The sequence below is a fragment of the Trachinotus anak genome, unplaced genomic scaffold (assembly GCF_046630095.1).
Source record: "Trachinotus anak isolate AG129_WGS33_773 ecotype Australia unplaced genomic scaffold, CSIRO_AGI_Tana_v1 ptg000012l, whole genome shotgun sequence".
Lineage (NCBI taxonomy): Eukaryota > Metazoa > Chordata > Actinopteri > Carangiformes > Carangidae > Trachinotus > Trachinotus anak.
In genome coordinates this window covers 25,598,206-25,614,762 of record NW_027273863.1, presented here as the reverse complement: position 1 = coordinate 25,614,762, position 16,557 = coordinate 25,598,206, and the positions used below count along the sequence as shown (strand labels likewise).

The 16,557-nt window shown below is 42.3% G+C and overlaps 1 protein-coding gene across 1 annotated transcript in view; it reads left to right on the top strand.

Annotated features, from left to right (window-relative positions):
* Positions 1-16,557, top strand: part of myo10 (myosin X) — a 120,418-nt gene that overhangs the window by 51,677 nt on the left and 52,184 nt on the right. The window contains exon 4 of the mRNA XM_071492690.1: positions 11,294-11,481. Within this exon, the coding sequence (XP_071348791.1) occupies positions 11,294-11,481 (188 nt within the window). The remainder of the gene's footprint in view (positions 1-11,293; positions 11,482-16,557) is intronic.

Here is a 16,557-nt window from a genome sequence, read left to right as displayed (position 1 = left end):
GTGAAGATGAAACAGCAGATGAGGAAGAGATAAAAAATCAAGTTAGAGAGGTTTAGCTTATATAGTATCCTGTAGTTTCCCACATACAATGTAAAAATCAGATAGAACTAAGATACAGCTGTGATATTTTTTTTTCGTCAAATATGAGACTAATGAACATTAACAGGTCTGAAAGAGAGGCTCCGGGTCGCTCCTCTGATTTTCAGAGTGATCCAATAAAAATATAGCAGATTTCAGGTAAACACTGACAGAAACCAAATCCTGTCAGGTTGGATGGTGGGTCCAGGTGGGCGGGGCTTAGAGCATGGCTGAGAGCAGTGACTGCTTTGTTGTGACATCACAAAGTTCCAGAAGTCCTGATGGCTGGTTTTAAGGCTCAGTTTCTGAATACAGGCTGTGTGCATTTCTCTGTGGACTGAGGCTTTGATACTTTCACAGTATTAATATAGAACCTAGACCTGCTTTATAATCACAAACACATGGACATCTACCTTTAGACTGGATGGGACCTTTAAGGACTTGTTGGGTAAACAATTAAGGTAACAAACCACAGATTAAAAGACATAGTCAGATAAATAAAAGCTGCTTGGTGCTTCATGCAGGATATCAGAGAATCAACTTCTAAATCACTGTTCTTCCTCCTTCCAGTTCTGATGAAACACTTGGTGCATGATGAAACACACAGCTCAGTCAGTCTCAGCACAGACCAGAATCAGCCTTGTTCTTTTCACATGTCGCCATCTCTGCTGCCGGGCCGCTGACAGACTGCAACAGCCAGCTGCTGCTCTGCTTTCACAAGCTCTCGACTCACAACTGTGAGGATGAGTGTAGGCGGCAGAGGCCTGGAATGTAGAGGAACTCCTCGCTGACGAGAGGGTCGACTGTTCAGACACTAGGCCAAATATAGGGCTGTGAATGATTAACCTCCTGATCACCTCATTTGATCCTTTGCTTTAGTCAGAACAGCCTTGAGCAAAGCAGGTAAGGACCAAACTGCAGGTAGATAACAATAGATAAGTGGACTGATGTTGTAAAATCCTGCTTTTTGCCCCAAATTCATGTCCCAGTATTTGAAAAACAACAGATGACGCAACCTCTGAAAGATTTCTTTTCATACAGTCGTAAAAGCAGGCAGTAACCTCACCGTCTGTATGAAATATTACCGTCATTCTCTTAGATTACATGTCACTTTTTATCCCACAGTAAATATCTGGTTTTGGCATTAAAGTCCTAATCTGTCTCTTCATACATAAACAACCACACACGCACACTTAGATACATTTACAGACCACACGCACACATTCCTTTGGACACAGTTTGGAAACACAAACCGTACATTCATCCTTATTATTTAAAAGTAGACTCTGTGTGTGTGTGTGTGTGTGTGTGTGTGTGTGTGTGTGTTGAAGACACATTTACATCCCTGAGCTTTTAGCTGAGGCTGATGTTTAGCTCCTGAGTCCTGATCACAGTCAGATGTGGAGAAACCGCATTCCAGCCAACAAAGAGTCGCGCTTCGCCACACACTCTCCTGACATCATTTCCTTCAGGCGATGTGTACAAATACTCTGTGCTCATGTCACTTCCTGGGGAAGCACAGGTGGACACTGTCCAGTCGGTTGAATGTAGATCTTTTTTTTGTTGAAAAATCATTGTATTTGTGGATTGTGACAAACTCATTATAGCATGTGTGGTTTGCATCATTTTTAGCATGTCTTGCTAATTAAATTTTGGCAGACGTGATTGACCCATCTGTTATCTGTTAAATGGTCCTGCAGACAGAGAAACAGATTTGTCTGGAATCTGGCGGACAGATCGCTCTGGCTCAGCTGATTAGGTTTTTGTTTGCAGTTTCAAATCTGTGACTTTTACGGTTTTCAACTGTCATTAATCCGTGATTTTTGACAAAATAATCTTAAATCAAACCACTATTTCCATCTTTTACAGGCACTTTTACAGGCTGTTTGTTTATTTGCTAGTTCGTCCAACCCCAGTGTTACCTTTACACTGTATGTAGTAGGAACATGAAGCCTTAAAGGAACCCTTACAGTCTGAAGCTTTTTAAGGTTTGTGCTCCTCTGAGCAGGAATCAGTCCCCTAACACGACAACCCATTTAGCTCAGTAAATCCCAGAAACCCACATTTTTTAAGGATATGCAGTATGTTACAAAATTATCACCTGAGATAAGACAGGTATTAAGCAGACTTGAGCTAATATTCAATAATATTGAGAATCAATAATATCGATAATATCTAATATGCAGATATTTCTCGCCATAGTGGAAACATTAAATATCACCATAGCGATATTTGTCATAATAGCATATATCGCAGTGTCGCTTTACAAGGCAGGGCTTCAAGACTGGGTAAAAATGTAGAAGCCACCTACACCTACTAGCCAATCAAACAGTACCAAATCATTTCTACACAAACAACACAGGGCTTTACACAACTAGTAATTCAGTCTTGTGGATGGGAAAGTGATGATGCTCAAACGTTCAAAATCTCAGATGCAGAAAACAGAGACTGAAATGGGCCCAACTCCAGACGGGGTTTTCTGACCTTATGTGAACATGGTGGCAAACAGAGCAGAGTGCATCAGCTGTTTATTTGACATGAAAATACATTGTTGAGTCAAATTTGCTTACCTTAAGAAGTCTTACCTGGGACATTTTAATATGAATGGACTGCACTAATCGCAAATTGCTGCACATAGAACCTAAAACTTTAAAGGGTTTATTTGTAAGTTTTGCTATTGCTACATAGCCAACGTTAGCATTAACTAAACACATTGATCAACTGTTAACTGATCAGTCTAGAAGAAACAAGTTCAGAATCAAACTTTGTTTTATTCGCCAAAAGCTGTCTCCAGTGGTTGAAAGCAACTGACTTGTTTTGCTTCTATTTCTATCACTTCTTTTCTTGTATTGAAGCTAGCATGCTAAAAAACTAGCCCTGATCACTTTCCGATACTGAGTAAATGTAGCATCTGTGCTGCCCTGAAGAAGTAGCACTGCTCAGAGGATGTATGTGACTGGTAAGTAAACAGCTGTTAATGCCAACGCTGGCTATGTACCAACAACAAAACTTACAGATAGTTTCATAATATTAAACAACAAGGAAAGTGACAGGTGAGCCTATCTACTGCTGTAGCTTTGGTGCTACATAACGACATCACCACTCCAATATTATATTCTCAGTCAGGCCCGTTTTTCCCCATCTGTAAGATAACTCCTCCAGTCAGGAAACAAAAACAGCACTTTAATATTTTTCAATTTATTTCCTTAGGTGAAGCAAAACCTTCCACAATTTATGACACGTTGAGGTTTCATGTCCCCAGGAAACTTGTCAAAACTGCCATTGCATCATTTTAAAAATAAATGGGCATCCCGGGGAAAATACACATTCTCTTCTCCTGAACAACCTGACTTTTGCAGATGTGGGGTTTCTATCTGTCAGTGGTTATATTAAACATAAACAGTGGATCAGAATTGCTTTAGTCGCCAAGTATAACAAATGTGCAGGAATTTGTCTTGGTGACACGGTAAGTCAGTGACTGCTGCATGTTCCCTCCTCACTCCCCCTCTCTCTTACATTTCCTGCCGTCAGTCAGGCAGGTTGGCCAGCGCTTTGCTTCTGATCCTCCAGTATTTTTCTTTTTTTTCTCCATCTGGTCTTCATTTCCCTGCTAGTGCATTTATCTGGCTCGGTCTCAGAGAGATCTCATTTTTTTGGACGGGTCTTCCTGCCTGCATGCCTCCTTCTGCTCTACAGTTACACCATCAACAGCGACTGACGCCTCTCTGTAAACATGTAAGTCGCTGCGTCTTCAAGCTCTGCAAGCTGTCATCAAACAAAAGATTCACACATATATCTGCCTTTTGTCGGTGGCTGTCATCTGTTGAATACACAGTGAGATATGCAGCATTGAAAATTAAAGTGACTGCACTTTACACCCACCCCCTGTAGAGTAAAAAATGTGGAGTTTCTTCAGCAATAACTTTCATCAACTTGCTACTAGTGATAAGTTTTCATCTTGAGAATATATTGAAGTATGTGTTTTGCACCATCATATTAGACCAAAGAGTGGTGAAACACACTGCTCTGCCTCAGAGGTTTGCAAAGGGGAGTATTGTAAAACAGAAGCACTATGTTGTCATTTTCTGGCAAAACCATTCTATTGGAACATACTGCAGATGGACAGAGGAGAAGTGGATTATTCTTCAGCAGTGGTTTCAGAAGCTCCACAAGACTAAACACATTGTTCTGTCAAGAAGGAAACTAATTAGGAAAGAATCCTTTTGTTTGACATTGTGAGATGAAACTAAAAAGCTTATAATATTTTTTGGTTTATTGTTGTTTTTAAAGCTGCATTCATCTTTTTTCTTGGCCACATAAGGCCAGTGGAACATCTTATACCATACAAAAGTACAAAATTACTAATAAAAGTGCTAGCAAGGCATTCATTTTGAGTAGTTTTTCTGGCTGCCCGACAAAATTTCCACTCTGTTTTAGCTCTGTTTTTGGTCTTCACCGCCTCCTGAGGAGAATATCTGGCTGTGTAGCTGCTAAATATTCCACTTTTTTCATCAGCTAGTGTCTGCTGCTGTTTGAGCAGTTTGTTGACAAGGGTCAACAAAATGTTCTTTTCTTTAATGAAATGATAATGTTTAACTCCAACCTTTAACTTTCAAATCTACCTTTTATAACCTTTACTTTTGGCCGGACAGCAAAAGTGGGGCCAGCCCCTTAAACACAAATGTTCGTGACTGACTGACTTTGTGAGTCAGTCAGTCAGTTACACCATTTGTCGGCCGTTATGCTTGGTTAACAGCGCTGTCAGGCACCCATCAGGAGGGATACTGCGGTATGACCAAAATACCCACTTAATGTCTCAGTAAGGAAAAGGGATGAATTGTCCAATTCTGTTGATGAAATATTGAGTTGGGTACAGCCCTGGGATGAACAATGCAACTCATTCGAAATTTATCAGATACTGAGCAGAATATCCTTCTAAATTTTGCAGGCCCATGCACAGTCTAGGTTTTTACCCAGTCTAGTTATTGTTACTCTCAGAAAATTGACTCTTGGTTTTCTCACAAATAACATCAAAATGATGCTACATCACAGTAAAAATAACAAATTTGCTGTCGGTGGCTTTAATACAGAACATCTGTATCAGTCTCTAAAAGTCCAGACTGAAGGAAACCTGTAAAACGTCCCCTGTCCCGACTCCCACAGGTTCAAACAAACGCTGTACATGTGAATATCACATTTCTTGCGTCAGCTCTATGGTATGGCAGTGAAATGCAGAGTATTTGACACCACATATGGATAATGAGGGGCCACAGTTAATCACATCAGCCAATGTGGGTGGGGGGTGGGGGGGGGGGGGGGGGGGGCTTCTGATGAGAGTCACAGCCAATTAGCTCTCAGCCAAGGTGCTGCCGTGGAAACTGTTACCAGGTCGCAGCAACGGGGAGATCTAATTGAGTCCAAATGGTTGTAATTCATCGAGTTAAGGGCTGGCATGACTTTACCCAAAGGCTTTTTTGTTTTTTAACTCTCTGAGACTCATCGTCTCGTGTGAACTTCTCCCCCCTGGACTGGCAGAGCAAACGTGACTCTACTCTCCTGATGTTTTTCTTGGGAAGCTGGTTCAGAGGAGCAGCTCAGGTGTTACAGATTCACTATGGTCTCTTTTGAAAATGTTGGTAAACGTTCTTTTGGATACGATTATTTTTTCAACTTAAAGCTCCATATTTTACACTTCTCCTGTGTTTTATCTGAAGTGCTGATCTCCATCAGAAGATATTTTTGTGGTTTTAAGAAGCAAAAACCATCTCAGTGTAATTTTACATCTCCTCTCTCAGGCTTCTCTCTGGAGCTCTAGTAACAACAGGTCAGTCAGCCTGTGATTGGCTGACTGTTTTCTGAGTAATTTAATGAAAAAATATAGTAGATTTCACTCAGAGAAACCAAATCCTGCAAGTTTGGATGGTGGGTCTAGGTGGGCAGGGTTTGGGACATGGCTGAGAGCAGTGACTTCTTTGTTGTGACATCACAAAGTTACAGAAGTCTTAATGCCTTATTTTAAGTTTCACTTTATACAATACGGGACATTTAACTAATTTCTTGATTGAATAATTTAACCTCACTTCTAATGTTTTAATGTAAAACCCTCCTGTTTAACTCTGCAGACACCTCAGGTATGGAAACAAGTCTTTCCACAGTTCACGTTCAGGACAAATGATACTTTTATTGTTTTTGGGGCCTGCAGCTAATGGTTGTTTAAATGATCAATTAATTAAAGGAATTGCACAACAAAGAAGTACAGATATCTGTTACCACATTGATTATAGCCTATATGTGCTGCAATTATGTTTCCAGTCTGCTGTTAAACACAACAAATGCCAGTAAAACAACGATGAAAAAAATACAATGGACTTTCAGTGTCACTACATCAATAGATTAAACTCTAGTTTAGTTCTATCGGTCATTGTCACGAGTTTCAACAAAGCATGGCAGTGTATACACCAGAGACCTTAAGGAAATGGTGTTTCCAGAGGGCAGCTGCAGAGTTAGACACTGAGGTGATGTACATGCAGAATAACCCCTTACAGCTATCACAAGGTGTAAAAGGTTTCAGTCGACTTTCTCCCCGTACTGTACACAAGGACTCAAGTAAAAATCCCAAACATTACATGACACTACATAAGCATCAGGGACGACGTTTACACGACGAGCTGAGTGATGCGCGTGAGCCTCGGAGCCAGAGATCAGTCCGACTGTAAACAGTTTACACTGCCTTGGGGGGGGCAGACATGTCTGCCATCATGCCTGTGAACTGACTCCTTCACCTGAGCCACGCTGTGTTTACACCTCGGCTCTGTCTGAGAGACAACACACGTGGTGTTTTATGATCCACTGTACATTACTATAACAACACACCCCTCCCCCTCCCTACTCTGAGGTGATTTGCACAGGCAGGATAGTCTGGAGCCAGGCCTTGTCATGTAAATACTGTCACCTCAACTGGCATTCAAATGTATTTGCATCCGGGCTGAATGTAGGTCAGTCAGTCAGTAGGCTTCTTGAATGGTGAGGAGGGAGATTAGTGTAAGGGGTTTAATGAGCAGCACGGGGCAGGTGATAAGGATGTTTGTGCGGGAGCGGAGTCCACTGAGCAAACCTCCTCATCAGCAACTTGTCCTCCATCTGTAATTTGGTGTTTGTCTTGTTTAACCCGGATGTTGGTCCAGGACGTAACAGACAGACAGATAATTCAGAGGTGTAAGCTACAGTAAATATACTCAAACAGTGTGCAGGGCCTGTATATGTTTATACAGACTTATGTGTAATATACACTCAATACATTTACATTTACACGTGTAGCAGATGCTTGTATCCGAAGCAGCTCACAAGTGAGGCGCATCACTAAAACTTCAGGTCAGTAGAGACCTCGGTGTCAGGACTAAGTTCTACATCTGTTCAATAAGTGAAGGAGATCAGGTAAAGAAGTGACCTGAAAGTCAGAGTCAGAGCTGGTTAGACGTGTTAGGGTGTTGGAGGTGTTAGGAGAGGAGGTGCTCTCTGAACAGAGGAGTTTTGAAGACAGAGAGGGTCGGTTGGTGGTTGGCTCCACCATCAGGGAACCACAGACCAGAACAGTCTGGACTCACACTGTCTGCGTGCAGGGACGGTGATGACGGACGACGTTCATTAGAGGAACACAGTGGAGGAGAAGGAGCATCAGGCTGAATGATTGTGTGCAGACCCAGAAGTCGCTGTGAAGGCAGCATTAGTGACTGAATTTGATTCAGTTGGCCATGAGTAGCCAGCGGAGGTTGACGAGTAGCGGAGCGACGTGTGCTGTTTTGGGCTGATCGAAGACCAGATGGGTTGCTGCGTTCTGGACCATCTGCAAGGCTCTCACTGTGCACGAAGGGAAGGCCTGCCAGAGGAGAGTTGCAGTACTGCTAGGCTGATACTACTAATAAAGCTGCTACTAATGGAGCAGGGTATTGAGGGATATACCACAGTACTGTTTACAATTCATTAATGACTGAAATACAGCTCTGCTTGGAAATTGATTTTTTCCTGTTTTTATAGCAGTAAAAACTGAGTTAGGATCCTGAGATCTGGTCTCTGGAAAATATACAATCAGTAAGACAACAAAACATACTTTCCATATCATTATATTATTTATACAGTAGTTTCTCATACTCATCAACCCCCGCAACTAACTAACCTGCTCAGCTGAAACCTCCCATTGTCAGGGTGCTGTTATTGTTAGTATTCTTTCCATGTCATGTACGTAGGTCTGCCCATTAACCTAATTATTGTTATTATGGTTGTAATTTGAGTTCTTCACTTCAGAGCACTGAACATGGTTTCACCTCGGGCATGGCAGAGTATGTGAAACAGAGTCATTTACCTTTTTTTTTTTCCCTCTTCCTACCCCATCATCCAAAATAAACAGTATTTTTGGGAACTTTCTCTAACTGACCTCCGTAATAAGAAAAAAGGAGACTGCTGTTTTTAATTTATTCTGCTTATTTTAGCTTTGAGGCAAAACTCTAATATAAGAAACTTGAGCAGCACTTTTAGTAACTGCATTACAGGTAAAAAAACAACAATAATAAACAACAAGTAAAAAAATATCTGGCTTTAGTAAAATAAGCCAGAGCAGCAGGAAAAATGTTGGACATGTATGACAAGACTGTGACTGACAGAGGAGTGACAGAGCTGTTTGCTTTCAGATATCATCTTGTGTTTTCATGGTCAGCGAGGCCCAGTGCAGATGAACAGGGCAGCAGGGAGTCGAGCTGTGGGGGTGCAGAGGGGAGACGGAGATGCTCTGCAGACTCTCGTCTTAATGCATTTCATCCCCCTCCTCCAGGCAACAGTCGCTCCTAATGTGTGGTTATGGGAACACCATGCACTGCTGAAATGAGATTTTCACTTTAGGTCCAAGTTGCACAGGGAAAATTGTTTTCTTATTCAGAGAGCTGTGATCAAACAATGGCAACTTTGTCCATATTTAAAGTTTTAAGGATGAGTGTGAAGACTCCGGTGAGAACCAGGTGAAGTTCAAGACAACAAGTCTGAGAATGGTACATGCACAAGACAAGTGCTAGTGTGAAATCATGTGACATTAGCTGTGTCTCAATTCAGGGGCCACGTCCTTCAGAGGAAGTGGTCTACGTAGCTGTTGTTGACCGTGAAGGCTGAACCGAAATGAAACGATCTACAGAGGATTTTAGCTTTGTGTCATCAGCTGTTCCCACCCTTACCCTTGCGTCTCAAAGCGTGTCTTGTCTCACCTCGCAACTTTGAAAGCAAGTAACTTTTTTCACTAAAACTCGAGGCCCTTGGTTTTAACATTTGTACCATTGGCTGTTGAACTGAACTGAAACCCAATACCTACATTTGAAAGTCTCAGACTCTCTGTCGTTGTTGTTTGCTTTCATTCCAGGCACGCAAAGAATCTTGGGATAGGTTTCGCCAAAAAGGATCCAAACGTTGTAGCAGCAAGGCTTCTTCAAACAAGGCAGTGTTTGAAGGAGCCTTCGAAATGGGACAGCCGAGTCGCGCCACAGTGTCGCAATTGGTCTTCAAATGCAGCGTCTAAAGGTCACGACCCCTGAATTTGGACAGTTATAGTGATGAACGTACAGAAACTTACCAGCTGAACCTGCAGCTCATTGTTTATCTGTCGTCTGTTCTGGTTCACTCCCACCAGCAGCTGTTTTTACTTTTACTTTTGATTTTACTTTTTACTCATTACTCTTCCTCTCCTCTTTGTTTTAAAGGAGCGGCCAATTAAATATTTTTTCTTCTTGGAATATAAACATGTCTGAGAGATGGAAAACTTCTCTCACCCTGTTTACTGCACCTCTTAAAATGTACCGGTTTTGACAGCATCACTGTTTTCATGCTTAAGTGGATGTTTAAAAAAAAGCAGCTTTATGCTTCTTTAACCTTTGCAGCTACTCAAACCTTCACTCCTGATGATGACGATGAGGATTTCTGACAGCGTCACCTTTTTTCTCCACCAACCTGAGTGACTCTGAGAACCCAGATGATTCTGCTGTGACCTTTACAACTTTTCAGACCCGTTGGTAGAAATCTGTAGTTGCTTTCTCACAGATACATGCTGATGTGCTTCCTTTTTCCAAGTCTGCCTATTTATCCATTAGTCACCACCACAGCACTGCAGCCCCTGCCAAAGCTTCTCCTGGCTTCACAAGCTCCTATTTCAGCAGTTTGCTTTGTTTTGCTTTGAACTTTGAAATATGAAGCTGTTTTGGAGAATCTGTGGTTTGGGTTGGTGGTGGTGAAAAGAAAAACAAAAGGTCAGATGTGCTGAACGTTGTGTTGCTGAGCTTTTCCTGACAAGCTGAGTGGAACCGGTGAAGGAGGTTCAGTGTATGACTGAGGTCACGTGTTATGTTTGCAGTCGACCACCTTCCTGGGAGCCTAATGGGGGTTTTATGACTCTGTGCTTTTGTCTGGGAAATTGGATTATGTGTAGCCTTTGGCCCATCTGTGCTTCCACCTGAGCAATGACAGGCAGCAGAGATGTAATTCGCTCTGATTGCTATCTCTCTGGCTCTCTCTCTCTCATTACTTATTAAATGAGAAAACTTAATGTATAGGTTCAGAGATTAGTTATTACACTTACACTAAAGAGATGCTCGGCAATGTTTGTTGACGTTAATATCAATTTTCACCTCACAAAAGCATTTAATTCAAGCAGAGTCGTTAAAAGATAAAACTTACCACCTTCATACAAGTTTTGTCTCATGATTGTGACTCACTAAATACATTGGAGTGCGAGTTGAGTCGCAAGTCCCTAGTGTTTGAGTTCGAGTACAAGTCCGAGCCATCAAAGAAGAGTTCGAGTTGAGTCTCAAGTACCGAGTGTTTTTAGGCCAAGTCCAAGTGGCCAAAGAGGAGTCCAAGCTCGAGTACCCAGTGTTTGAGTCCAAGTCCAAATTACCCAAGAAGAGTCTGAGTTGAGTCTCGAGTACCCAGCGTTTGAGTCCGAGTCACCAAGGAAGAGTTCGAGTCAAGTCCCCATTACCAGAGTCAGAGTCGGTGTCATCAAGGTTGAGTCTGAGTCGAGTGAAAGCAAAACGTAGACACTATCTGTTACATGAATCTGCATGTAGGCTGGTGAACACACATGCGAGCTCTTGCACAGAATTGAATAACATTACAGTATTAACATAGATATCAATATATCAATATAATATTCCTAATACTTATTCTCTCTCCTGCTCCACAGACGTACATCGGCTCCATCCTGGCGGCAGTGAACCCTTATCAGCCGCTTCCTGGCCTGTACGACCGGCCGGCTGTGGAGCTGTACAGTCGACACCACCTCGGTGAAATCTCACCGCACATCTTTGCTGTTGCCAACGAGTGCTACCGCTCGCTGTGGAAGAGGCTTCAGAACCAGTGTGTCCTGATCAGGTAATTGATCTTACTTAGTTCCTTGTATTTCAACTTTTTTTATTGTCTTGGAAGTTTAATCGAACTCAGTGTGAGTTTCCTGACTTTTGCTGACTCGACTGACTCACCAACAGCCAATGCCCTGTCAGGATGTCCACATCTTTCTTGTCAGAGGTCATACGGAGCGCTCTAATTGGCTGTTTTGAATAAACCGTTGTGGTCTCAACCTTGGTCAGTCACTCTCCCCTCAGTGTGTCAAACACTTTGATCAACTTTCAAGTCCTTTGGGGAGTTTGGCTGCAGTTCTAACGATTTGAGCACCACATGCCACAACACACACACACACACACACACACACACACTCTGTTACTTTCTCCATCCTCTGTCCCCTGCTTTCCCCTCTCACATCCTTCCTCTCTTCCTCTTTGATTTTCGCTGGATGACTTTCACATCCGCCATTGCTCTATTGTTTAATCAGACACACAGAGACATTGTCTTCCCGCTGACTTAAAAAAAAAAAAAAAAAAGTTATTTTTACATTGTAGAAAAAATATTTGACCCCCGATTTAGCAGACAGCGGATACAGGAGAGATTGCTGTGTTTGACTCTGTGGGAACTGTTGTGTTTGTGGTCATCGAAGTATCCTGAGTACGTGATTGTTATGGGAGCAACAGAGCAAAGCAAATTATGTAAGAAGACAGTAGAAATAAGACACATATCGGGGACATTTTATTCTCTGTGTGGAGTGTGGAGAATCTGTAAAACTAAGTCTAAAGTAGAATCAGGTAAAAAAAAACACCCAGCCTGAGAGGTGCAGGCTGTGGTGGTGGTGAGGCTCATCTCGCTGACCCAAGCAGAAGTGCTGCAGTTTTCTGGAAATTAGCTGGCGTTAGTTTACAGCCCAGTTTGGCCCTGTTTTATTGGCATTGTGGGTAATGAGACCCACATGTTCCTTTTTAAATGTAAGGCGGTTTGAGGTTGTGGAGGAAGCAGAAAGTGAACAGTGGCTTTTCTTTAATTATTAATGACCATTTATCAACAAAACATATGATAATTCTTAGTTTCCTAACATTATTGTTGTCATTGCTTTGATTTCCGGCTCTGCAGCCACAAGCACCGTCACTGCAGCATCTTACATCACTATTACACTCGAAGCATGGCAGGGGCTTTAATGTGTAGCTCCATATAAATACAGGTTTAACAGTAATGATCTTAGTACAGTACATGTAGACACTTTATTTGACCTCTGCCAGTATCCTGCTTTCTTGTGTGCATTCAAGCCAAGTCTGTCCTGTAAAAAAAAGTTATTATGTCCCATAGCTCTGCTTTGTTGCTAGGCGACATCTAGTGGCCGTGACGATTATGACAGGAGCTAAGGGAAAAGTTCGGTGACGTAATAAAAGAAAGAGCAACAAACACCATGTTAGGATGAGGTTTGGTGGGTGGTAACGGTACAACTGTTAAAAAAAAGAAGTTTTTGTGAAAAAAAAAAAAATGTTGTCAAGGTTGCTAGGTGACAGGAACCGTTCTTTGTGATGCAACAGTAGGGGTGGGAACACCCTGTGATGTAAAGAGAAAATCCTCCGTCTCATTTCGGTTCGGCCTTCGACGGCCACAGAGGGCCACACCTTCGCAGACCACGTCCTCCGCGGGATGCAGCCCCTGAATTTGGACACATCTCATGATCGTTTCGAAAAACGTACCCACGTTGTTATTATTAAACCAAGATATTTTCTTAAACCTAATCAAGTCATTGGTATTTATTTTTGTAACCATGGTGACAAAGCGGCACATCACCGTTGGTACACTTTGTGTGATTATTATTGTAACCATGACAACCAAGTTCCTACCAAGTTCCTACTCTTTCAGGAGACACTCTATGGGTTGTATCAGAGGGTTGAATAAAACAACCTGTGCGGTGGTTCAGGTCGGAGGTCTGGTTTAAGTTTAATTTTTCACCAACTGACCTGAACATCTCATGTTTACAGTAGCTACGGATGTGAAAAACCTGCAGCTCTGTGGCCAGGCTCACCTCACATGTTCCCCTCAGTCCTCTCCTGGTCTGAAGCACCTCCATCCCCCTGTTCGGGGCACAGAAAGGCTTTTGTCTGGCAGGATGTCGGTCGGTGGGAAGAATATACACCACAGCGCGCACAGCGAGGCGTAAACACAAACATGTCATATTGTCATTGGAGAAGGCCCCGAGCTGCACAATGCCGCCATTCTCCTCACAGAGATGTATCACTGCTATAGATGTGGTCTCTGTTTGTCCTTATCCCACTGATTCTTGGTGCTTTTCCCACTGCAACAAGCAGATTTCCCTCCAGGGTTCAGCAGTTTCACCTCTTCTTTAATTTTCAAAAAAGATGATTTTATATTTCCCTCTTTATCTTTCAAACTTGGCCCCAGACCTTTCTACCAGCTCTGGGGGGCTGGAGTGGATGAAAACACTTAATTTTACCACAGAATTTTGTGACTTCAAGAAAAATAAAAACACTAATTTGGTTTGCGTAGTTTTTCCATGAGAGCAGCAGCAGCATATGAAGCTGTGCAGGCCAGAGAGGACACACCACAGACCACAGCCGTGACCTTTAGCTGGTGCCTCAGCTAAAACACAACCTGATGGTTTACTGTCTGTTAAAATAGAGTAAATGATACACTGAGCCTCCCAAGACACACACTGAGGCTTGATCGTCCTCTATATCTGATTATTTGCATCTTTCAGGATATTTTGAGGTTGAACATTGCATCTTTTCACATTGCAAAAGTCAAAAATGGGAGTTTGAGCTCTGCTTCATGGTCATACTGCTTAACTGTTGCAAAACAGGGATATAAAGCTCATTATAGAGACGTAGCAGGGCATTAAATGGCTTCTTCTGACTGCTCATCCAAGAAGGAAAAAAAAGAACTTGTACCAGCAAAAAGCCTGAATCATGAATGTGAAGGCTCTGCATGTTTGATATAGTGTATATTTGTTGCACCATGATCCTCATAGCACCCATAACAACAGGTGGAGCAGAACCAAACATCACTTTTAGTGAATAATGAATATAAAGGAAATAAAACAGGCTTGAATATTACTTTCCTGCTGTTCTCTGACCTCCTTTGGCCCCAAGCAGCCAGTGAGAGTGTCACTTTTAATCTCTGGTTTTACTGTGTGTGAGTGTTTTACTGCCTCTGAGCTGCTAATCAGCTGTAAATTGTTGCCCTCGAGCAAGGCACTAAACTCCCAGCTGCACCAGTGGAGCCGCATCCAAGTGAGCATGAGGTATAGTGGTGCTGCAAAAAACACGCAGACCTTCCCTGATGCAGGAATTGTTAATTGATGATGCCTCTCTAATTTGATTAATTTGATACTTGATCTAGTTTGAAGTCTCTGTCTGAAGCCAGAGAGAAGATATCGTGTTTTTTTTATCACCTTTGTGCAGGATCTTTGAGGGCTTGAACGTCTCGCTCTCATTGATTGTCTCTTAACGTCTGGGCTTTAGAGTAAAAGCAGGAGCGAAGTGCTGGAGCTCCCTCTGGTCTGCTGCTGCTGTGGGTGATGGATGTGTGAGGCTGTGAATAATTGCAGGGCGGAGCAGAGACAATCGGAGTGTTTTTCCTGAGGGCTCCTGTCCGGCTGTGTGGGCTGGCTGCTCTCTGTGAACGTCAAGACACAGGCTGTTGAGGATTTACTGACGGTCTATGGTGTACTGTTACTGAGAAACAACATGGAGGCCCAAGACACAGCCTCATATCTGTGACCAAACAAAATAATAATATCTTATTATCATGATATATGATACCAATTATCAAAATTACCAATTTACCACAGAAGAACTTAACCTCTCTCTGCAGAATTTAGTTTGACTCGACTTTCTTGAGGGTTATTATTTCTGATTTTCAAAGAAAAGCACACAGTTTGTTTTTTTAAAGATCCCTTAAAACTGACTCACACCTGGATTTTATGCCCCTATGCAGACAGATGTGTTCTCTGTCTTGTTGTAAGACAACACAATTAACCACAGGATGCAATAAACAAGGTCCTCTTGTAACAACCTGCCATTGAGGGCAGCCATGCCCCAATTATACTTAACTTTAGTCCTTAATAAAATGTAAACAGGTGAGTTACATAAAAATTCACAGTTGTCATGAAGGAGGAAATTAGCTCTAGAGACCAAAACGGTTTTTGTACCAGGCTGTAAACATGTTTATTTCTCCTGTAAAGTTGGCAATTTTAAGATGGGTGTCTACGGGGACTGACTTGTTTTTGGATCCAGACTCCAGTGGTCTTGGCACTTGGCTTCATTTTTAGCTGGTTAGCATGCTAACTTCAGGAGAAGAGAAGACATGATAGAGACTGAGTTAACCTTGGTGTTGTTTTCCACCTGTGGAGACAGATGCTGGTGAGTAAAGGAATGAAGCTCAATGTTGAACTTGCAACATTTCTCCTAGACTGCTGAATAAACAGCTGTTAATGCTAACACTGGCTATGTAGCAATAGCAAAAACTTACAAATATCTCCTTCAAATTAAAATTCAAACCCATACATGTATATATTTATGTCAGTCTGACCTCCTCTGACTGACTGATGTGAGCAGGCAACAGTGTTCACAGGTGTTTTAAGTGTAATTTCGACCTCTGTGGTAAAAGTGAAGCAGGGTGTGTTGAGGAGAGAGTGAAAAGTGGAGTTTTTAAGAGTTAACATGACTAAACAGCGCTTGTGTTTGAAACTGGACCTGCTGTAACTGACACAGTTGTCGCTCTCCACGGTGGAGCGCGCCACAAACTTTTTACAGCCAGGTTTCAAGCTCATAAAGTTTGTGTTTGATATCCTAAAGTTAGATTTTGGGAGGAGGCGGATCATTTTAACACTGAGTCAAAGTCCTGTCCAGCTGCCACACTACGTGGTCTGGTTCACAATGAACTGTGACACACACACACACACACACACACACACACACACACACAGACATTTCACCCTATTGGTCCCTTGAAAACACCAAAGCCATTTTAGACCAGACCCTCGTAAAACATGTAACATGCCAGTGCCCCCACCCATACACAGAAAGGATCATTTCATGATGTGTGTGTGTGTGTGTGTGTGTGTGTGTG